General features: G+C 35.7%; 1 protein-coding gene across 1 annotated transcript in view; it reads left to right on the forward strand.

Moving 5' to 3' along the window:
• LOC308634101 (uncharacterized protein) overlaps window positions 1-24,910 on the forward strand; it is a gene marked incomplete at both ends in the record, with an annotated part of 74,520 nt that overhangs the window by 36,629 nt on the left and 12,981 nt on the right. The window contains 10 exons of the mRNA XM_081267659.1: window positions 4,144-4,201; window positions 5,019-5,049; window positions 6,158-6,346; window positions 7,907-8,021; window positions 8,187-8,360; window positions 11,319-11,425; window positions 12,715-12,852; window positions 15,178-15,236; window positions 16,376-16,397; window positions 19,740-19,812. Coding sequence (XP_081123785.1) covers window positions 4,144-4,201; window positions 5,019-5,049; window positions 6,158-6,346; window positions 7,907-8,021; window positions 8,187-8,360; window positions 11,319-11,425; window positions 12,715-12,852; window positions 15,178-15,236; window positions 16,376-16,397; window positions 19,740-19,812 — 966 coding nt within the window. The remainder of the gene's footprint in view (window positions 1-4,143; window positions 4,202-5,018; window positions 5,050-6,157; window positions 6,347-7,906; window positions 8,022-8,186; window positions 8,361-11,318; window positions 11,426-12,714; window positions 12,853-15,177; window positions 15,237-16,375; window positions 16,398-19,739; window positions 19,813-24,910) is intronic.

Genomic DNA, 24,910 nt, shown 5'->3' on the forward strand with positions numbered 1-24,910 from the left:
TAAATCCCTAGCTTAAGATTGATAGCTAAGATATAAGGTGAAGGGAGAGGGTTGATGCAATTATGAGAGTTGGCATGAGAGGGTTTATTTTTGTTTTTTGAATTGTCACTTTAGTGTTGTTGGATGATGGGAATAGTGTTAGCGATGTTGAGTGGATAATTCGTATATAGAAATATAAGTTTAGTAAGGCTGTTATTGGTATTTATATAGATACATATAATGACATTGCTATTTGATATAAGTTAATAATAATTCATTTTGGGGATAAATTTTGTTAGTTGGGAAAGTTCACTTAGAGAGATATAAGTACAATAAGTATTATTGAAATTAGTAGAGGAAATTTGTTTCATATGTTGGATAGTGAAAAGGGTGTATGTGTTCCTAAGTCCCTTTGTGGTCGATGGTCACTCAGCTACCTTTTTGCGGGGTGGGGTGGGTAGAGATGTGGAATAAACATACAGACTCTGGGAGCTGGTGAGAGAACTGGCTGAAGACTTACCTCAGGTCGTCATCCAGTAGCTCATTTTATTTTTGGAATGCACACAACTGTTATAGGGTTCAAGTGGGGTGTGCCTGTCAATCATACATAAGCAAGACAATATCCATAAGCCAATCATCTTCTGCCTAATGTAACCGCACTGTGAGGAATCTCTAAATATTGCTGTCATGGTGGAAAGCAATCTGGAAGGGTCTTTGGCCCTTAATGAGTCAGGGGTTTCATGCCCTGAAGCCCCTGACTCTCAGTTTCCTGGCCTGGTAATTTGACAATGCAAACCCAAGTACTGAGGATGTGGTTTCACCCCATCCTGCAGGCACTCCTCTCAGGCCTGAAGGAAGGTGGATATTTTAGGCACCTCCCAGCTGTTCTTAGCTGCTAGCTGTGTCTGAAAGTTATTTCAACAAAAGGGTGGTGGTTTTCTTGTTATAATAGAATAATATGAACATGTGGATTGTATGTATAATGTAAATAATCAGATAAAATATAGTCAATGTGGGATTCAATGCAATGATTGCTATTATTCAGCCTATGTGGGTGATTGATGAGTTGGCCAGGATTTTTTGTAGAATGGTTTGTTTGAGTCCTCCTCAGCCTCCTCATACATTAGACAGAATTGCTATTATTATCATTGCTATCATTGTCATAAGGACAAATTGATTGAGGGAGCAATTTGAAACATAATGGAGTTTGGGGCAATTTTTGACATTGTAGTCAGATTACTGCTGATATAAGTGGAACTCGTTGGGTAATTTTTGGGTCTCATAGGTGAAATGGGGCTAGTCCCATTTTTACTGACAGCACTACAGCAAATATTAGGGGTGAAATTTGGTTGGGTGAGTTGATTAGGGTTCATTGTCCTGAGTGTATAAAACTAGTGATGCTAGAGCCTGAATGAAGAAATATTTGGATGCATTTTCTGTGGATTGAGGGTTTGCTTTGTTAATTAAAATAGGGATAATAGCTAGTATGCTTATTTCTAGTCCTACTGAGGTAAGTAGTCAGTAGGAACTAAATAGTGTAATTAAAATTCCTGAAAATGAGGTGAAATTGATGGTAGAGGCAATTAGGGGATTAATTAGCACAGGAAGGGTATAAACCAACATTTTTGTGGCATAGCCTGACAGCTTATTTACCTGACCTTACTAACAGGACTTTATATGTATGTAAGGTAGCATCAAGAAATTTAGATTCTTAAGGTTAGGTTCAAATCCTATGATTGTAGAAATAAAAGGGTTTAAACCTCTATTACTTACTCTATGAAAGTAACTCTTTTGTCAGACATATTTCTTTAGGTTTGAGGGGTACACATGCCATGACAATGGGCAGGGAGATGTGTCATATGAATATAGAGCTAGTGTTAGGGGTTATAAGTTATTTTCATAATAAATGTATGAGTTGGCCATATCAGAATCATCGGTATGATGCTTGAATTCATAGAAAAGTTGAAGTTAGTACAAGGGTTTTTAGTGCAAAACTGAATATAAATATTTCAGGGATTGGTGGGTTGAAGAATACTCCTATGAAAAAGAGTTGTGGTTAAAGTGTTTATTATAATGATATGAGTGTATTTGGCCAGGAAAAATAAGGCAAAAGGCCCACAACATATTGTAAGTTAAATCCTGATACAAGTTCCTCTTTCTGTTGGTTTGTTTCTGCTACTGTTGAGATGAATCATATTATTGCTATGTTGGTGATAGTGATCCTAAAAATTGTTGAGTTGCAATAAGGGTTGATAAAGTAAATGGCCTGATTATAAGTAGAAATGACAGGAGAATGATGGCCAGAGTTATTTCATATGAGATTGTGCTGCAATTTGTACTGCTGTGATTAGGGCTGTGTATTGGATGCTCATCTCAATCATAAGATTGTACATATGGCTAAGCTTGAGGTTGCAAGGATAAAGAGTACTTCCATATTTATGTTGATGAAGGGTCATGGTGTGGGTAGGGGAATTCACATTGTAAATAAGGTAAGGGCTAGGGAAGGTACAATAATAAATAAAAAGTTGGAAGATGTTAGAGGTTTGTGTGGTTCTTTAATAAATAATTTTATTGCATCAGCAAATGAAGAATGTTTGGGTCTTTTTGGAGTTGTATGTAACCTAGTATTTTTCATTCAACTAAAGTTAAGAAAGCTATTCCTCTAAAATTAGGACAACCAGGAATAATAATTTTACTAAGAACATGTGTTAAGAAAAGGAGTTGAACCTCAGGTAATAAAGTTTGAAGTGTTATGCAATTTCTGGGCTCTGCCATCCTAACAGACCCTGTTCTAGGGCAGGGTAAGTAATGGTTTAATAGGTTTAGATTATTTCATCCATTATTCTAAGGAAAAAGTACAGAATTAGCCTTAATTTTGTTGTCCTTTTTAACTGGGAGAAATATTTTAATAGCTAGAAACTGACCTAGATTTCTCTAGTCTGAACTGAGATCATGCAGGACTTTAATTATTGAACAAATGAACCATTAATGGCAGTTACATTCTTTGGATGTCCTGATCCAACCCATCGAGGTCTTAAACCCTCCTGTCAACCCTCTTGAGTAGGATTGCGCTGTTATCCCTAGGATAACTTGTTCTACTGATTAAATAGCTTGAGTCAATTAATGAGTTTGAATTTAGACAGATGTGTCTGGATTATAATCATTCCAAGGTTGGTTTATACTCTGAGGTCACTCCAACCAAAATTTTTGGCCTATAGGCAGGATTTTATACCCCAAGGGGTTAGTGTCAAGGGTTTATGACTATGGTTATATAATTCAATTTCATATATGGTAATGAAACTGATTTATTATAGAATTTTTTAGAGGAAGAAATTGTAGTGTAATCAAAATCAGTATTATTAGTATTATTTGTCTGGTCCAAATTCTGTGTTGTATTTCTTTCCATGCTCTGCTCTTATTTCTTTCCTTTCTTCTTTGGCTTAAACACATGTTCACTTGAACTGGCCATGTTTCCCTCTTTCTGTTTGTTTCTTTCTCCTCCCTTATCTTTCTAGAAATGTTTTTCCCCTAGGCTCAATATTTCCCTCAGCCACCTGTCCCTCCATGGTGGTTTCTTTAATTAATCTTTCTGTTTTCTATTTGCTGTGTGCACCTGTCATTCATCCATCATTGTCCTACAAGATTCATTATTGCCTTTGTCAGATGCAGCCAAATGTATGCAATCACTTGTCTTCAGGTGTCTGACATACAGGCTAAAAAGACTCTATCCCATCTCAGTTGTAAGTTGTCCTCAAAACTGAGCTCAAGAGGTACTTTGTGCAAATAAAAATCATGGGAACATGAGTAATTACTTTGAATTTCTTAAATGTCAGATTTTGACAAGTATGCTGAGCTACCAATGGATCAAATTTTTACCCAGGATTATTGTGGTCAAGAAAATAATCTATTGGATATCACAGTATCTGTGTAATAACTGACTAGAGGTGAGGGGAGTAATGTTTGGAGATGTCTCTATCATCTCTTATAATTCTCAACCTATGTGAAAATGCAGGTCATTAAATGGCAGAATTGGGATTGAAATTTACATCAGAATAATTCAGAAACCTGTGTTTTTTTCCAATGTATCCTGTAGTAATGCTGAATATTATAATTATTTTATCAAATGTAATGCTCATTACACATAAAGCCTTTCTTCCTTCCCAGAATGTACCTGAAGAAAAAGAAAGTGTATGTGGAGATGTTCAGCAATCCAAGAAAGCTGGTAAGATATTTGAAGTCTGCTCATTCTTGTGCTGTTTGTTGACTTGAGATTATAGACATTTTCATGTTTTCATTAACATAGAAGCAAAATGTGAGATGGACAAACCAACAAATGCCATAATTTGCACTTATTCAATTAGAGGGCAATTGGAGAAGCAGTATACACATCTCATAATCATGTAAATGATTCTAATGTGTTCCACAAATGGCATATCCTGTACATTCTAACAGCAGCTTTGACGTTTTACTCACAATTCCTAGGGTTGTGAATTGCTCCTCTGTCTAGGGATCATGTTGTTCTCCACTAATCAGCATGTTTACTTTTTTATATGCACACTTTCGTATAATTTTTTTTTTTTTTGGTACCAGGGTTTGAACTCAGGGGCACTTAAACACTGAGACACAAGAGCCCAGCCATATTTAGTATTTTGTTTAGAGAGGGCATCACTGAGTTTTTTGGGGCTTTTCTATGTTGCTGAGGCAGGCTTTTAACACACAGTCCTCCTGCCTCAGCCTCTGAACACTGGGATTACAAGTGTGCGCCACCATGCACAGCTCCTATAATATTGTCATTGGAAACATAAGTTTGATACTGGAATCTTAACTTTGTTTCATTAAACCTGTATTTAAACCTGTAAAGGGGACATGAGATTTTTTAGTGCCTTAATTGCCTATCAGTAAATTAAATAATATTAATTCAAGAAGAGTCTCCATGAATGGTCCCAAAGGAATACTTTGTAATAAAATATGTCTCATATACTTTTACTATTTCATGTTTTTATACTGTTGATTAATTTCACCCTTTTCTTTAATAACAGATGAGAGTTCTAAAAATGGAACTTTAACCAGGTAGGATTTTATGGATTTAAATATTGTATTTGTTGTTAGGGCTGAGATTGTGGCTCAGCAGTAGAGTGCTTGCCTAACACGTGTGAGTCCCTGGGTTCAATACTCTGCACCACATAAAAATAAGTAAATAAAATAAAGGCATTGTGTCCATCTACATCTAAAAATTATTGAAAAATGTATCTGTTAAGTATTTAGAGCAACAGAAAAAAGTAGGTTGTTTTGAGTGTTCTGTTCTGAGCTAGAGATACTATCATGTGCCTGGCATTTGTTCTTGTTCTTGTTCTTGTTCTTTGTTCTTGTTCTTGTTCTTTGTTCTTGTTCTTTGTTTTTGTTCTTGTGTTCTCTCTCTCTCTCTCTCTCTCTCTCTCTCTCTCTCTCTCTCCTCTCTTTTTTTTCCTTTTGGTAACAGGGATTGAACCCAGGTGTGCTTAACCACTGAGCTCTATACACAGTTCTTTTTTCTTATTTTGAGAGAGGGTCATGACATTGCTAAGATGCTGAGGCTAGTCTTGAACTTGGGATCCTCCTGCCTCACCTTCCCAGGTCACTTGGATTACAGGCTCCGCCACACCCAGGCACTTTTTTTTTTCTTAATAGTAATCACAGCAGCTTGAAACTGTGTTTCTATAACCTACTGTTTACTATTTAGACAGTCATTCAGAGATTTCAACTGATTATTTCATGATTCCCAAACTAACAAGTACTTGGCCTATGATGGCAGATGGATATTTGACCATCTGCCCGCTTGGCTGACTAATCTATACTTTCGCCCCTGTTCATGGATTGATAGAGACTCATGGGGCATTATGATCAAGATGTAGTTCCATGCCAGATGAATTCAGAAATTTACTCTGAGTTATGTGTTCATTTTGATTCAGACTTTACCTAGGAAGCCGGGATAATACTGAAAGAGTTTGTCTTAATATTTTGTAAAGTGGTTTGATAACCAATACCTTTTAACATCAAATCTTTTAGGAAAAATCTCACAATAGCAATGATTATAGGACCATGAGGCAAATCTGGGAGAAAAAATATTTTATTGGAAGTGTTTGTATATTGATGTATAGGCCATGTTATATAACAATAATTACATTTGAAATCTTTTTAGAGGCCTGGTCATGGCCTCTAAGTTCGTCAGAACCGAGAGCTCATTCATGAGGAGCCTGTGGAAAATGGGCCTTCGCTATAAAGCGAACACGAGGATCCACAGAGCTGTGTTAGAGGGAGATGTAGACAAAGTGAACCGCATCTTGACTCATGGAGAAGCTGGCGTTGACGACCGAGATAAAAAAAACAGGTAATAATGTCCAGAGGACTAGGCGTCCTAGGGACAGGGTGCTGACCAGGGAAGGCAGGGCCTCTAAGGAAGAAGGCTCCACCTTTCCCACTGGGCCAGGGCGGGTGGAGGGAAAAGAGGCCAACTCTCCTTTTACCAGGTGCTTGACTTTCCTGAGCTCACAGTCTCCTCAACTCCTGGGATCTATAGACCTTGGAGACATCTGCCATCCAGGAGGTCTTATTGAGCAGCCAAACAAAACGTTATCCTGCTTCCCAGCCACTTAAAATTCATCCTATAGAACACTTGATTGACTATTTAAAAGTGATTTAAATCCACAAAATTTGTATCAGCACTTTGTTTTAATGTACACATTTTTAAAAAATGTTATGTACATTGTAGAAAAGTGCAGCATGAGACAAAACATTTCCCATAATATACAACTTAAGAGCAAAAATAATTGTTTGAACACAATCTGGAATCCATTTGCATCAGTGTATATGTATATGTATATATGTTCTCTACTGATGACCCTTACAAGGACATTTTGAAATGGCAAGATGGCTCCTGTCTCTGTTGGGCAGGTTGCTTGTTTACCATTCTTCATTTGTTAGCTGCTACCTGAGTATTGAGTGGTAGCAGTGTTTTGTTTCTAATGTTATTTCACACTAGCATATTTAGGGGTGCCAATTTCAGTCTTCAAAGGATTTTCCTTATTTCTTGGGTGGTCCACTTGTACCCATCCATCAACTTCTGAAGGCTCACTCAGTGTGGTTTTAAGCAGCCAACCATCTTCGTAACCAGATTTGCCGAGAAGTCTGGATTTCCTGCAAGCTTTGCACTAATTTCAGGTACTTCCCCTGAGAGAGGATAGCAGTCACTGGGAGATTTCACACTTAATGAAACCACAAACACATTATGCTTTTTTGTCGAACCTCCAGTTCTGTTTCCAGTACTGCCTTTACCACCTTATATCCCAAACGTCCACCTATCTGGTTGGAGGAGTCCAGGGTTGATTGGAGAGCAGGTGGCAGGACTTTCAGGAACCCTTGGCCACACTGGCCACACCTATACTGCTGTTTCAGGCAGGTGGATGGGGTTTCCTGATCATGCGCAGTCAGCACTCTGCTGGACTGGCAGCCTGGATGATCATGAGTGGAGGAGGATCACTGAAGATATCTACAGTGACTTCTTTTAGGCTTGCTGTAAATCCTGAGGTTCTCTTGGGAAACAACTGAGCTTTTCAAGACCTCCCTGAATGTCATTGATTTCTGCTCCATCATGATGTATTATATCTTGGAGCTATTCATAGTGTTTACAGGAGAAAACTCCTCTCCAGAGGGCCTGAGTTTCTTTGAGAGCTCAGGTTGAGCACGCGCAGTGTCACTGTCCTTTAGGCTCTGCAAGCTCACTTGTGTTTAGCAGGGTTGTTTGTGAATGACTATTCTGCCCTTGAAGGACACCAGATCTTGGAGCTGCCTTGGTTAGTCGCTGTGGCAGACTAGGTTGGCTCACCTCTTGGATTCAATGGGTGGTGAAAAGTGCTCTATGATCTCCTAATGAATCTTCTTACTTTCCCAGGACCCCTCTCCATCTTGCTTGTACTTTTGGACACTGGGATGTGGTGGCCCTCTTAATAGAGAAGAAATGCAATCTTGAACTTTTGGATAATGAGTACAACACACCTCTGATTAAGGTACACAGTTAGTAGCCTAGGGTTTCTGCAGGAGATGGATTTGATTGAAATGCATAAATAAAAGGGGCTTAATATAATTTAAATATAACTAATTAGTGGACCCTATAAAATGTTTGGCTTGTATTTCTTGTATCTATGATACATTTCTTGGTACAATACCAACAGGCAGCAGAACACCAGCATTTGCGCTGTGTAAATCTTCTTCTCGATAATGGCGCCAATCCAAATGTTCAGGACCCGGATGGTTGGTCTCCTCTCCACAATGCCGTCCTTTCTAGGACCACTGCAATGGCAGAAAAACTGCTTTCACACAATGCAAATATGGAATTGCAAAACAAGGTACACATCACTGAATTTTATTTCGAGATTATTTGAAATACTTTTGTTTTCATAATGACGTATGTTGGGATTATTTCCATATTAAGAAGCTGAAGCACTCAGTGCAGGAAAATGTGTTGAAATGAATGGACTTTTGAGATTTCACTTTAAATACCGATACTTTAAAAGTATTAGGAGGTACAGCTTTCAGGTATGCACCAATGGCAAATATTTGTAAAAATACTGAATTTTTAAGTTAAAACATTTCCTGTGTCCAAATTATTTTTTGCACCAAGACCTTTTTCTAAATAGTGTAAAAGAAAACAGGGAAGCAAATTTTGCCCTGGAAATAGGGTTTATCTTAAAACTCAAACAAAACAAAGCATTTTACAATAAATGGTGATCTTTTTGATGTGGGAAAAGTTACATGAAAGTTAAATATCTCTCTGTGGTAAGGCTTGAGCAGGAAATGTGGAAAAGCAGATAATTTTCCAATGAGGAAATTTAGATAATTAAGGAAAAAATACCAAGAAGAGTTTAGTTTTTTCTAATTTTTCTCAGTTTCTGTGTATGGATGAGGTGCTATTCGATCTGGGGAACAACAATACTTAATTTAGGGAAGGAAGATGCAGAGTTGCAAATGTGTTTAAAATGCAGTTTTAGGTGGGTTCTGAGGAAACCATGTTGGCAGTGACTAGGCAGTGATTATGGGAAGCTAGTGGGGAGAACACATTATTAACTGATAGATGATGTTGTTCTGCCTGAAACAACCAACTAGATAAGAGTCAAACCACGCTGTCAAACCTACACTATCTTATTAAAATGTGGGAGCTAAGGAGCTTACATATGAAACCAAGCTGCATTTTGAATTTACTGGTCCTTATTCTGCCACTGTCTAGGAAAATTACATGGAGTATTGTTAAATCACTCTCTCTCTTGCCTGTTTTTTTTTTTTTTATTTTTTATTTTTTGGCAACTCTCCAAATTGTAAAGGGAATTGTTCCTGAAAATGAGAGATGAGATGAAGAGATGATTGTCTGGTCTTCTAGTTCTCTGCTCCAATGCTATCACAAAGTGACCTGGGGGAGATTTAAATATTGTCAAACCTAGGCTTTTCCCTGGAGGTTTATATTCACTAAATCCAATAGGCCCTGGACATGGATATTTGCAATATTTCCTGAGATTCTGACCCAACTCCTGGAAAAGAATCACTCAATAGAGAGTATAATATACAAAATCCCAGATCCCCAAAACTGAAGAAATAACTGGGAGAATTGGAGTTTGACTAGGTACAACTTCCTTCCAATCTCTCCTTTCTGACCAAATTAATTTAACTTACATTTGTTTTTTTCTATTTCCATGCCTTGGAATTTAAAAGAAGTATGATTAGTGATATATTTTTGGCTTACAGAATACAACCTTTTTCCTTTCAACAAACATTAATCAACTACTATCATTGGAAAGGTGATTAGAAATTTTCTTATGGCTAGTCTTTCAATAAGCAGAGACCAACCTTTTAAGGATTTTATGTCTCTGTTATCATTCCATTCATTGGGTCAACAAAACCTGACTTGAAAAATGATTTTCTTGGTTAGGAACGACAAATGTTGAAGATTTTTAGCAGAGGTTGGATGCTACTCTATATCATTAGGTCTGTTATGTTTCTGGGCCTGACGTAATCAGCCTAGCAGTTTTAAAAACTGAAAACTATGTAGTAAGAACATCATGAGGGCTCCTCTTAATAATTTAGTGTCAGCATTCCTATGCATCTAAATTCTTATTTAAATAATCATCTGGGAGAACAGTGAACAAATGGAGTATGTGTTTATAGTTGGTAGAAAAAATATTAAAATGAAGATGTTACGAATTTTTTGTATTATATTTTGAGGTCTCATTTTTGGGTGAAAAATTATATTAAAGAAAGGAAAGATTTTACATGCAAACACTTGCTTTGAACATAACCACTCGTATACTCACAGTAAAGATAAAATCAAGAGCTGCAGACTAAATGTAACACACAGATATATGTGTTATATTCATTCATTGAGTCACCATTTAAAATGCAGGTGATTTAGTGTCTTTTATGGTGTTAAATTTAATCCATGTACGTCAATGTAAAACATTTGTTGATTCACAAAATTTTTGAATTAATTAATAACTTTAAATTGCAATTAAAATGGGAGCAGAGTAAAAGAGAATTTAAAAAGTAGATGCGGACTATGATAGTAATGATAATTATAACCCAGGATTATCATTATAAGTGAGCATATATTTTGTGTTGAGCTTTCTAACAGCTAATACAAACAGTTTTCATTGTATAATATCAGCAAATTCAGGGAACAATTAAGAATGAAATCAAAGGTCATTTTGAGCCTCTTTTAATTCAAAACCCATTTCCTTAGAAATCTATTGAAGCAGGAGTGCCTGACATTGGTATTTGGGATCCTGACACCATAGATAGAATCACATGGGTTTATACAACATGAGGGAAGCTTTCTCCTCATTGGAAAACTCTCAAGAGTTGTCTCCTAGCAACTCTTAATTCCTCAAATGTAACTGTTTTATACAAAAAATAATGTTCAAATTGGTATTAATGATGGCAAAGGACTTCTTTAATATCTGACATATTTCTCTAACAAGGAATCTTTATGATGAAGCTTGGTATTTATGGAAAAGTAGATATTCTTTGGAATAGATGGATAATCCACACTCTAAAAAAGAAAATTTAGCACATTAATTCAACAAAAGTACCCAAATCATTTACCTTTAGGTTTTGGGGTTTGGGGTTTTTGAGATAAAAGATCTAGTCCCTGTCCTCAACAAGTTCTTGGTTTAGAAGGGAGCTGCAACCACACAACATCAATAAACCAGGATAAATGCTATGATGGAGACCAAGATTTCTGGAACCCATTATATCTTTTATAATTTTTCTGCTTCAGTTGAGAAATTTTGTGAATAAATTGTTTTATTTTTTTCTAGGATGGCCACACGCCACTTCTACTTGCTTTGAAGCACAACAGACAAAAAGTCGCAGCATTGTTAATTCACAAAAAAGCAAATATACATGCAGTTGACAAGGAGAAAAGGTATAGTAGTGATATCTTTCAAAGTTTAATGGAATGATAATAATAATTCAAGTAAAAATATTAAATTAATGGGAAGAAGAATATTAACTTACAATTATTGGGATAAATTGAAATATAGGAACACATATCACCTTTTAGAAAAGTAATTATATGGGCTAATACAAATAACATTATATAGTATGATCAGATTCCATTATAATATTTGTTGATGTTTGTCATGTGTAAACTGATTTGATTTGTCACATTATCAACCCTTTAGCCAAGGGTATTTCACATTAATTTTACAAAGTATTGGCTTTTTGTTTACTTTTGCATTCGATACTGAATTGCTTAACCTTTTATCATATTTAAACTTCTGCATCTTATGTATGTTTTCTTTTACAATGCTCTATTGATCATAAGTAGATGTTGAAAGCCATTTACTTTTGGATGATCCTTTGCTTAAACTGCTTTTTGAAGAAAATTCATTTTAGGTTATCTCTAGGTGAGTATTAATTGCTATTGGTAGATTATTTTTAATCCCCCCTTTTCATTTCTAACATACTTTGATGGCTATATTTTTAATTGGAGCAAAGGGAAGAAAAGAAGCTTTAATGGGATAAACATTTGCTAATAAACGTGAGTCATAGATGGGTGAGCAAAAGACAAGTGATAGGCTTTAGATCCAAACATGACTGTTTTGCATTCCTTCCTTTGCTAATTGCAAGGTGTGTCACCTTAGAAACATTATTCATCATTAAATATGTTTCCTGAAAATTAAGATAATATATACTTGAAGGTGGTTAGAAAATTACGTATATTGCAGAGGTTTCAGTGCCTAGCAAATGCCCATGATTATCATTACCTGAAACTGCAATGACTATAATTATCATCATTCTTATTCCTATTGTTTTAAGCTTGCAAACAGCCTTTTCTTATTTGACTTTGAAGTGAATGAGAGTTATAACATGTTACATTAGACTAAGGTAAAAATGGATCATTCTTCACTTCAATCTTTACCTATTTCAGCCAAATGACCTCATCATAGATGTGGTCCATCAAAGTACATTAAATGTGCAACTTCTGTTATGTAATACCCAATTGGGATAAGAGGTTTCCTGCTTGTGTTTCTCTATTTGATGTGGAGGTAATATGCAAAGATGAACACTTGGGTGTTAGTATATATAAAGGTTATTTGTACACAATCAAGAACTTAAATTGGTAAAAAGATTAGTTGTTTAAATGATTTTATTAAAGACAATTCATCATTTAAAGTACCTAAGGTTGAAGTTATCTCTCTGTTATTTTAGAACAGCCCTCATACTTGCCACAAAATATAATGCAAAATGTATAGTTGAGCTTCTTCTTCGAGAAGGTATTGATGCCTTTGCTGAAGATCAGTTTGGAAAGAACGCATTATCTCACGCCATTGCTAGTGGTTTCAATGTGTAAGTGTTTACATTAAAATGATATGATTCAATGGAGGTTCAAAATAATTACAACTAATGCATCCTACACACCAATCTGATTTCATAGTTCAGGTATGTTTGGATTGCAGTCAAGACCCCTGCAAAATTCAAGACTCCTTAGAAGGTGCAATGTATGTAGGATTCATTAAGCCCCACCCTCTTTCTGATGGTGCTCATGGTAGAACCCTGTCTCAGGACTTCTAAAACCTTTATCTAAGCCAACTGATTGATTAGCTTCAGTATAGGAGAAAATTATGTTATTCAATTATATTTATAAAAAAATTGAGTTTACAAATTGTTAAATAGCTGATTTATCCTAAGCATTATCCCAGCATTATCCATTATATTCTAAGTATAACCCCTGCATATGGGGCACAAATAACACCATATCTTTGATTTTTTTTGTTTTGGTTATTTGTGTTTTGCCAGTGTCATTTTGGGTTTTGCAAAGCACATTTTCTTTGGTTGTGGGAGGCCCCATGTCAGAGTTTAACAGAAAATCTTACTTTCTCTAGGAACTAGTTGTTCAACCATTCTCCTTGGATTTCTTTGAGGAGTTTCTTATGCCTAAGGGAGAAATCTCTTTCACCAGAGGGTAGATAAAAAGGACTTCCCAGACATTCTTTTGTTTCTGTCCATTGGGTTGCTGTAATGTTGCAGTTAGAAGTAGTCCTACAATCTGGTAATGATTAACTTCACTACCAGGTTGTCCTGACTGATCCAGATCCCTGAGTCTTCATGGTGATATAAGCTTAGACTTAAAATTTACAACTTATTTTTCTTCTAAGTATCGGTATGGTTATCACCTCATCTATTGTTTCCCAGTTGGCACTCTGCTTTGGTAGCTGGATCTCCTAACTTTGGTCACCCCAGGGTGAACATGCCAATCCTGCCCTCCCACTCAAAACCTTATGTGCAGTCCACATGCTAGCCCAGACCTTTATGATGGTCCTTTGAGGGTTTTGTTTGTCTTTTTGGATCATTCAAAATAATCCAACAATCTCAAATAATGTTATAGGAAAAGTTCAGAGTTCCCTTTTATCTCTTCTAACTGATCTGTAGGCCAAAGCCCCATTATATCTTATAAAGCACATTTTCTTTGGTCATGGGAAGCCCCATGACAGTGATTCTAATTGGTACCTTAAGTGATTTTTTTCCCCATGGCAATAAAAATTTTCCATGCTGCTTTCATGTCTGCTTCATTTTTCAGAACATTTCAAGTTCTTTCTCACAAATAAGACATTAAGCAGCATCCTCAAAAACTAAAGTAAATTCATTGAACCTAGAGCTAGGCCTCATCATGATTTGTCAGTATTCATGTGTAAAAGAGGGTTTTGTGTTTCAAGTTAGCTAGAGATCAGTGTGGAAATTAAGCTTCATTCTGAATAAAGATCTACTGGTTCCATTTGATTAGGTAGAAAAGGAATAGTAATAATCCAAGCTAACTGATTGATTAGTTTCAGTATAAGGAGAAAATTATGTTATTCAATTATATTTATAAATAAATTGAGTTATAAATTATTAAGCACCTGATTTATCCTAAACAATATAGCACAAGAATAGTATAGTCAATGACCCAAATTAGGACTCATTAGAATTTGTTAATAATTGCAATATTTGATCATTAGAACCTGTGAAAAAACTGAGATTGGATTTTTACTTGAGTTTCAGAGTTCAACATTAACGTACAAATCATTCCATTACTTTACTATTTCTCTCAGCATTGTTTATATTAACTCACTAAATCTTCATAGCAACCTGGTGACCTAGAGCAGTACAGTCCTTATTTTTTAGAAGGAGACTTTGAGCCTAAGAGCAATGACTTGTGTCAAAACACAAAGCTATTGTTGACAGAGAGAGGACATCTTCTGAGTTCAGAATGCTTTCCTTATGTCAAGCTAATATAGTTAATATTTGAGCAGGTGAAATGAAAGTGAATTATAAATGTGAACATTCATTTCACCTTACTTTGTTTTTCTTTGATTACAACTTATGGATGCAGTCTTTGGGATGCTGAGGCAGGAGGGTCGCATGAGCCCAGGATTTGAAGACTAGCCTGGGCAATGTAGTAAAACCTCATCTCTAAAACAAAACATAATAAATACCCCCTTCCCCAAACATCCTAAAAATAACTGCAAGGTTAATACCATGCATAGAGAACTTGCACATTTGAAATATGTGGGGCTAAGTACTGATATTAGTTCTAATGCTATCTATAATACTCTTCACAATTTATATTTGGTTAGTGTTTCTCACATCAGTCTTAAGATACTAATTTTATTCCTTTTTTGTACATTGTAATAGGAAAATAATTCTGGCACATACACGAGCAGTATTTATTGAAACGCAAGCCAGGAAAGCAGGTAATACTTCTGATAGTGAATTGCCCTTAGTGTTCCTACCCTACATAAAAAAGTAAGAGTAAGAAAGTGCCATCATAAAGGAGTGGCATCAGATCAATGTGTATAGGACATTCATATTTTCCTTAATTTCCTTTTTAATAGCCTATAATTTAGAATTCTTTAAGAAATGGTAGAGAATTTATATTTTCAAACAATGTTTTCTGAAAAAGATTTCGTTATTTAAAATTTGGCCTCAGAAATCTTACTTGTCTTTGTATAAATCATATTTTAAAATTAGTATGTTGTGTAATTCTTCTATAGTGACATTACAGTAAATTGGGCTTGTTATAAAACTGGATACTTTTTTAGTATAATTATTGACTCCTGTTTTGGGCACTAATGAGTGGATTTCACTGTGACATTTCCACACAGGGATATCATATCATATTTGAATCCTCTCTATCCTCCCTACGTTCCCTTCTCTGTTTCTCCCCAGTCTTTTTCCTCGTCCCTATAGTCACTTGTAGTTTCAGAGCATCCTTTAATTTATTTGTTTTCCAGGCTGTACATGTGAGGGAAACACAGGATACTTGCCTTTCTGGTTTACTCTGCTTAACAGGATAATTGCCCTTGTATATTCCAGTTTGGTTCCCTCCTGCAGGGCTTGAAATAATCATTGTATACTTATCTGGTTTTTAAAGTTTCAGTTTAAAAATGTACTGTACTTCTGATAGCTTTGCCTGTATAACTGTTTCAACCATTGTCTCTTGTAGCTTTCAGTATTCTTTCTGATTTTGTATTTTTGACAATTTTATATAATAATATGATGTGGAGAGTTTCTTTTCTGGTCAGGTCCACTTGGGGTTCTAAACACTTTCTGTTCCTGGGTGTCTATATATTTCCCATGATATGGTGCATTTTCTAGTATTATTTCACAGAATAAGTTTGCTATGCCTACAGTCTGTACCTTTGCTCCTTTTATGTACCCTTGATTCACAGTGCATTAATTGCCTATCAGTAGTATAATTGGTAGCCAGTATAGAATAGTCTTCAGGAATGGTCCAAAAGAATTGCTTTATAAGAAAGCATGATTCATGAATTTCTACTATTTATGTTTTGTATTGTTGATAACATATTTATTTTACCATTTGCTTTTATAGTGGGTGGTGACTCTTCAACCAGGTATGTTTTTGTTTTTTGGTGGTGCTGGGGATTGAACCCAGGGCCTTTGTGCATGCAAGGCAAGTACTCTACCAAATGAGCTATATCCCCAGCCCTCAACCAGGTAGGATTCTACCAGTTAAAAAAGAAAAAAAATAATGACCTCATAAGCTAATAAGGGAATGCAACAGAAAGAAATGAAAATTGTTGGATGTTCTAGTCTGAGCCAGACACCATAATATGTGCTTAGCACTTCATCACACCACCTTTGAAAGTATCTGTGCTATTATAACCTATTAATTACTGATTAAGCACCAGTCATTCAAAAAAGTTGACTAATGGGCCCCTCATAATCTTATTTCTGGCCTCTGATTTGATCATCAGCCTGTCTGGCTGATAAATTCATTCTATTGCCCTTTTCCATAGATTGATAGGGACCTGTATGACACAAAGGATCAAGATTCAGGTCCATAACAGATGAATTCATAAGTTCAAATTTATTTGTCTGTTAATGCTTAAATCAGGCATTTTCTTAAAAACCTGTTTGTACTTGAATTTGTGCTAATATTTTTAAAACTTGCACCAGTAAGTGTTGTACCTTTTGTTTAGTATTGGGGATTGAACTCAGGGGCACTTGATCACTGAGTCACATCCCCAGCCCTAATTTCAATTTTATTTAGAGACAGGGTCTCACTGAGTTGTTTAGCACCTCACTTTTGCTGAGGCTGGGTTTGAACTCATGATCTCCTACGTCAGCCTCCAGAGCTGCTAGGATTACAGGCCTGCGCCACTACACCCAGCAAATGGTAACTTTTTAACTTCAAATGTTTTAGGGCAAATCTCACATACCAGTGGTCATAGGACCATGGGTTTTACATAAGCAGAGTCAGGCAATTGGGCTGGAGTTGTGGCTCAGAGGTAGAGCACTCACCTACCATGTGTGAAGTCCTGGGTTTGGTCCTCAGCACCACATATGAATAAAATAAATTTTTTTTAAGTCAGGAAATTACTGATGAGGAATTGTTTTCCTGGAAGTGAAGAATACATATGACCTGTCTGTGATATATAAACAATTATTAATTGTTAATAATGATTAATATTAATATTAATAATATATAGTTATTAATTACATTAATCTTCTTCAATAATTATTTAGAGAATAGCTTAATAGATTTATCTAGTTCTTGATTTCATAGTTGATTGTCACATCAAGCTAGCGCCCCTGCCTAGTTCTAAAAAGATTTTTCTTTTTTCATCATTTGTTTTTTCCATGGCTATGATGTATTCTTGAAAAAACTTTTAACTTTCTCTGCTGTTTTTGTTGATGTTTGGTCTTTTAAAAAATTACTGTCAGCTAAGTACTAAATAATTCTCTAGATAAAATCAAAATCACAGAGAATAACAGAATTTTAAAGACTCGTAGTCATGAGACAAAGAAACCTCCAATACTTCAAAATATTTTAAACATTCTGCCCAAATGGTTGTTAGGATGGACAACCTAAATCTTAAATATATTAAACGACCTTATATGGTTGTAGAAAGTAACAGCAATGACATTTGAACTCATATTTCTTAATGGAAAGCCAAATACTGTCCTGAATGACAGTACCATTGGTGAGTGTTTTAACAATAAAATGGAACAGTGAGTCTAGTGAGCCCAAACATGGATGATAGGAAGAGAATTAGTAAGTGAACCTGGAGGTAGAACATCATAAAAGAACTACAGAGGGAGGGCATATTGAAGAGGAAAAACTGAGTTGGGTAGGAATCATTGTTTTCCCGGAAGAAAACAAAATATCTGGGTTTACACCTGGTTTGATGAAGACGAAACAGGAATTTAGGACATGGATTTTGGGAACTATGTAGAAAATGATATTAAAATAAGGGATTCGAAGGAGTCCAAAACAAGTTGTTGCTTGTAGGAACTGACATACTTTCAGGTTTGTATTGAAAGATGTTAAAACCTTTTGAGCTACTGGGAAGATTATCTAGAGTACATAGGATCCTGAGGTGGTTTACCAGACTTCAAGCACCAAAGGACTAGCAGTTGCTCAACCACATGATCTATGGCCCAGAGCAGGCATAGGCTCACTTCTGCCACTTTTGCCACCTTCTCATTTTCCTCCTATGTTTAGGTAGGGTAAGACAGGGGTACAATCTGGCAGAGCTATCACAGAGCTTTAGTTGGATGGTTGGTAACATGCTTATGCTGAGACCACTGACTGAGACTCCATTTAGCTTGTTTTCTAGGAGTGAGGAAAGAGCAGCTCCCACTCATGGTCATTGAAGCCAACCTTGTTCAGGAAAGTACATCTTTATAGGATGAAGCTTGAAAGGTCCTGCAGAAGGAGGACATGGGAGTGGAAGCCCACAGGAAGGAAGATGTTGAGATATTTGAGGACACAGAAGTACAACTTATTTAGATAGTACTTAGGGAAACAGAGTCCCACGTGCAGTCCTCTACCTCAGAGGCAATCATTCCCACTGAGTGCCTGAGTGTCTGTGAATATTTTGAAGTGCTTTCATGGCCCTGAATAAGGCAGGACTTGTACTGGGAAATTAATTGAATTATATAATTTATAATGTTTTAATGTGTCTAAGAAAGGAATTCCCAATAACAACATATGCATTTTTTTTCTCTTGTTCATCTTTCAAACCATTGACATGTTTCAGGGAAATCCCTGTGCCATTTTTTAGTAAAGGGAGGCAATAGGTACATATTGTAAGTGGTTTCCATGCCAAAGCACCAAGGTTACCACATTCAAGTTAGCCAACTCTGATCCAGGGAGAAAAAAGGGAGAAGGAGCAGTATATCTTTCTACCTCATGCTAGATTATCAGGTTTGTTTCAGTCCAGGCCACAAAGGTTATGTTGGCCTCTGATTGGATTATTCAGTTCAGCCTTCAGGGCAGGAGGTAGTTTCTGAAGATAAATGATTCTCAGACTTGGCTAATATATTGGCTCTCACTGTTTGAAATTGATCTAAGTATGACTTCACTGAATGATTCATAGAATGGGAAAAGCGAAGGCAGAAAGAGGTAAACAAAAATTTTGTTAAAATGGAGGTCATATTTTAATCCTCTCAGTCAAAAACCTGATTCTGGGGCTGGGGATGTGGCTCAAGCAGTAGTGCGCTAGCCTGGCATACGCACTGCGCTGGGTTCCATCCTCAGCACCACATACAAATAAAGATGTTGTGTCCCCCCAAAACTAAAAAATAAGTATTAAAAAAATTCTCTCTCTCTTAAAAAAAAAAGAAAAAGAAAAAACCTGATTTAATATAGTGATATCCAAACACTCACCAGATTTTATTACTTTAAAAAACCAGACTCACCCATTTTTGTAATACATTTTGCTCTAAAGATTTGCAGAGGAACCTGGTGCTGCTGATACCAAGCCTACTTCAGAAGAGAGCAACAACAAATCTGACACCAAGGTAAATGCCCTGTTGTTAAATTCATTTTCTTGCTGTGAATTTTGTTTGTGAAGTGTTTAGTCTTTCAATTTAGCAATGCTTTTCTTGTCATTTTATTTGGAAATGTTCTAGGACAAATTATCTGATAACAATGTGTTGGGATTTTATTTTTATCTTTTATCAGTGTTCCATCTGATCCTTTAGGCAAGTAGGGGCTTTTGAAAATCCATAACCACAGAAAATTACATTAGTAGAAACATTGTAATTACATTAGTAGAGACTGGGTCAATGATTATTGGATAAATTCACTGTGAATTTAAGCTTCCATAAATTTTAATACTCAGGACAAAATAAATCTTTAATGAATCAAATAAATATTTATGAATCATGAAATTTTCCTAATTCCTTCAATTTGAACACTATGCAGAACACTGCATATAGTTTTTTTTCTTGGCCACTTTGTTTTCATGTCATATATTTTTATGAGAGCTTTTCCTCGATTTCTATTCTAGGTTCCATATTTACATTTAAACTGTGAGAATTTGTTAAAAAGTAGAAATTTTAAACCTGTTTCTCAATATTTCTATTGTAATGGTATTGGACTTTGGTTTTGAGTCTTTTCCATTAAGAGTATTAAATTTCTTAATCTAATTAAAAACTAGATGTCTTCAGCAAATAATAAATAGTTCTTGAAGCAGAAAGTCTGAAAAACCATATAGTATGATTTGAACTTCTAAAAACTTTTTCATTGCAGTGTTTTAAAATATACACTCTGAATTTTTATGTCATAATCTATAATTTCAGGTTCAGAAATTTGTGTACTTAGTTATTTAAGTATTCATTTTAAAGCTCTGTTGTCACTCTTGAGATACTGCAAGATAGGAAACATGGGTGTGTCTTGGAAAACTGAGAATAGGGCATGATGTAAAGTCTTTTACATATATTGTGAACCTGAATAAATGGGAAGACAAGAAGATATCTGAAATAATGAAGTGTTTTAAGTAATAAGCCTGAGGAGTTAATCATGAAGACTATTGGATTTCTGAAAATATGACTTTGGTATATATTTTCCTTTGAAGTTCAAGAGATAAAAGTTCTGGTGAATTACCAGAAACTAATATCACAAATAAGAAGCAAACAAAGTGAGGAAGTGTTACAAATATGAAAGTAGGTAGCAGAATACCCCTTACTTCTTCCAGCTTTGAGCTAAGATTAGGAGTTTAGATCAAAATTTCTTAAAATTTTTGATGCTCAGTCCATGTACTATAAATTACATCTTTTCTAGTTGTATCTGCTCATTAGTGTTCTGATTACCAGTACTCTCTTTCAGAGGCAAATTGGGAAAATTTATTTTATCCTACTAAGAATTTTACAGATTTTAAGCCTTTTTTTTTCCTATTAAAGATGAAGTAGATTGAGGCTAGTTCAGTTAGGCATTAAGCTGTTAATTAAATATTTACAGGTTTAAATATCATCCATCTAGAGAATTAAGATAACTTTTAGCTTAATTAAAGTAATTGATTTCTATTCAGTTGATGTGAGATAAATAGTCCTGATTGTAGGAATTAAGTATTGGTACTTGCTTAGAGCTTTGAAGGCTCTTGGTCTAAATTTAACCTAAATCCCTAGCTTAAGATTGATAGCTAAGATATAAGGTGAAGGGAGAGGGTTGATGCAATTATGAGAGTTGGCATGAGAGGGTTTATTTTTGTTTTTTGAATTGTCACTTTAGTGTTGTTGGATGATGGGAATAGTGTTAGCGATGTTGAGTGGATAATTCGTATATAGAAATATAAGTTTAGTAAGGCTGTTATTGGTATTTATATAGATACATATAATGACATTGCTATTTGATATAAGTTAATAATAATTCATTTTGGGGATAAATTTTGTTAGTTGGGAAAGTTCACTTAGAGAGATATAAGTACAATAAGTATTATTGAAATTAGTAGAGGAAATTTGTTTCATATGTTGGATAGTGAAAAGGGTGTATGTGTTCCTAAGTCCCTTTGTGGTCGATGGTCACTCAGCTACCTTTTTGCGGGGTGGGGTGGGTAGAGATGTGGAATAAACATACAGACTCTGGGAGCTGGTGAGAGAACTGGCTGAAGACTTACCTCAGGTCGTCATCCAGTAGCTCATTTTATTTTTGGAATGCACACAACTGTTATAGGGTTCAAGTGGGGTGTGCCTGTCAATCATACATAAGCAAGACAATATCCATAAGCCAATCATCTTCTGCCTAATGTAACCGCACTGTGAGGAATCTCTAAATATTGCTGTCATGGTGGAAAGCAATCTGGAAGGGTCTTTGGCCCTTAATGAGTCAGGGGTTTCATGCCCTGAAGCCCCTGACTCTCAGTTTCCTGGCCTGGTAATTTGACAATGCAAACCCAAGTACTGAGGATGTGGTTTCACCCCATCCTGCAGGCACTCCTCTCAGGCCTGAAGGAAGGTGGATATTTTAGGCACCTCCCAGCTGTTCTTAGCTGCTAGCTGTGTCTGAAAGTTATTTCAACAAAAGGGTGGTGGTTTTCTTGTTATAATAGAATAATATGAACATGTGGATTGTATGTATAATGTAAATAATCAGATAAAATATAGTCAATGTGGGATTCAATGCAATGATTGCTATTATTCAGCCTATGTGGGTGATTGATGAGTTGGCCAGGATTTTTTGTAGAATGGTTTGTTTGAGTCCTCCTCAGCCTCCTCATACATTAGACAGAATTGCTATTATTATCATTGCTATCATTGTCATAAGGACAAATTGATTGAGGGAGCAATTTGAAACATAATGGAGTTTGGGGCAATTTTTGACATTGTAGTCAGATTACTGCTGATATAAGTGGAACTCGTTGGGTAATTTTTGGGTCTCATAGGTGAAATGGGGCTAGTCCCATTTTTACTGACAGCACTACAGCAAATATTAGGGGTGAAATTTGGTTGGGTGAGTTGATTAGGGTTCATTGTCCTGAGTGTATAAAACTAGTGATGCTAGAGCCTGAATGAAGAAATATTTGGATGCATTTTCTGTGGATTGAGGGTTTGCTTTGTTAATTAAAATAGGGATAATAGCTAGTATGCTTATTTCTAGTCCTACTGAGGTAAGTAGTCAGTAGGAACTAAATAGTGTAATTAAAATTCCTGAAAATGAGGTGAAATTGATGGTAGAGGCAATTAGGGGATTAATTAGCACAGGAAGGGTATAAACCAACATTTTTGTGGCATAGCCTGACAGCTTATTTACCTGACCTTACTAACAGGACTTTATATGTATGTAAGGTAGCATCAAGAAATTTAGATTCTTAAGGTTAGGTTCAAATCCTATGATTGTAGAAATAAAAGGGTTTAAACCTCTATTACTTACTCTATGAAAGTAACTCTTTTGTCAGACATATTTCTTTAGGTTTGAGGGGTACACATGCCATGACAATGGGCAGGGAGATGTGTCATATGAATATAGAGCTAGTGTTAGGGGTTATAAGTTATTTTCATAATAAATGTATGAGTTGGCCATATCAGAATCATCGGTATGATGCTTGAATTCATAGAAAAGTTGAAGTTAGTACAAGGGTTTTTAGTGCAAAACTGAATATAAATATTTCAGGGATTGGTGGGTTGAAGAATACTCCTATGAAAAAGAGTTGTGGTTAAAGTGTTTATTATAATGATATGAGTGTATTTGGCCAGGAAAAATAAGGCAAAAGGCCCACAACATATTGTAAGTTAAATCCTGATACAAGTTCCTCTTTCTGTTGGTTTGTTTCTGCTACTGTTGAGATGAATCATATTATTGCTATGTTGGTGATAGTGATCCTAAAAATTGTTGAGTTGCAATAAGGGTTGATAAAGTAAATGGCCTGATTATAAGTAGAAATGACAGGAGAATGATGGCCAGAGTTATTTCATATGAGATTGTGCTGCAATTTGTACTGCTGTGATTAGGGCTGTGTATTGGATGCTCATCTCAATCATAAGATTGTACATATGGCTAAGCTTGAGGTTGCAAGGATAAAGAGTACTTCCATATTTATGTTGATGAAGGGTCATGGTGTGGGTAGGGGAATTCACATTGTAAATAAGGTAAGGGCTAGGGAAGGTACAATAATAAATAAAAAGTTGGAAGATGTTAGAGGTTTGTGTGGTTCTTTAATAAATAATTTTATTGCATCAGCAAATGAAGAATGTTTGGGTCTTTTTGGAGTTGTATGTAACCTAGTATTTTTCATTCAACTAAAGTTAAGAAAGCTATTCCTCTAAAATTAGGACAACCAGGAATAATAATTTTACTAAGAACATGTGTTAAGAAAAGGAGTTGAACCTCAGGTAATAAAGTTTGAAGTGTTATGCAATTTCTGGGCTCTGCCATCCTAACAGACCCTGTTCTAGGGCAGGGTAAGTAATGGTTTAATAGGTTTAGATTATTTCATCCATTATTCTAAGGAAAAAGTACAGAATTAGCCTTAATTTTGTTGTCCTTTTTAACTGGGAGAAATATTTTAATAGCTAGAAACTGACCTAGATTTCTCTAGTCTGAACTGAGATCATGCAGGACTTTAATTATTGAACAAATGAACCATTAATGGCAGTTACATTCTTTGGATGTCCTGATCCAACCCATCGAGGTCTTAAACCCTCCTGTCAACCCTCTTGAGTAGGATTGCGCTGTTATCCCTAGGATAACTTGTTCTACTGATTAAATAGCTTGAGTCAATTAATGAGTTTGAATTTAGACAGATGTGTCTGGATTATAATCATTCCAAGGTTGGTTTATACTCTGAGGTCACTCCAACCAAAATTTTTGGCCTATAGGCAGGATTTTATACCCCAAGGGGTTAGTGTCAAGGGTTTATGACTATGGTTATATAATTCAATTTCATATATGGTAATGAAACTGATTTATTATAGAATTTTTTAGAGGAAGAAATTGTAGTGTAATCAAAATCAGTATTATTAGTATTATTTGTCTGGTCCAAATTCTGTGTTGTATTTCTTTCCATGCTCTGCTCTTATTTCTTTCCTTTCTTCTTTGGCTTAAACACATGTTCACTTGAACTGGCCATGTTTCCCTCTTTCTGTTTGTTTCTTTCTCCTCCCTTATCTTTCTAGAAATGTT

Source organism: Spermophilus citellus, assembly GCF_964194105.1.
Source record: "Spermophilus citellus genome assembly, chromosome: 15".
Lineage (NCBI taxonomy): Eukaryota > Metazoa > Chordata > Mammalia > Rodentia > Sciuridae > Spermophilus > Spermophilus citellus.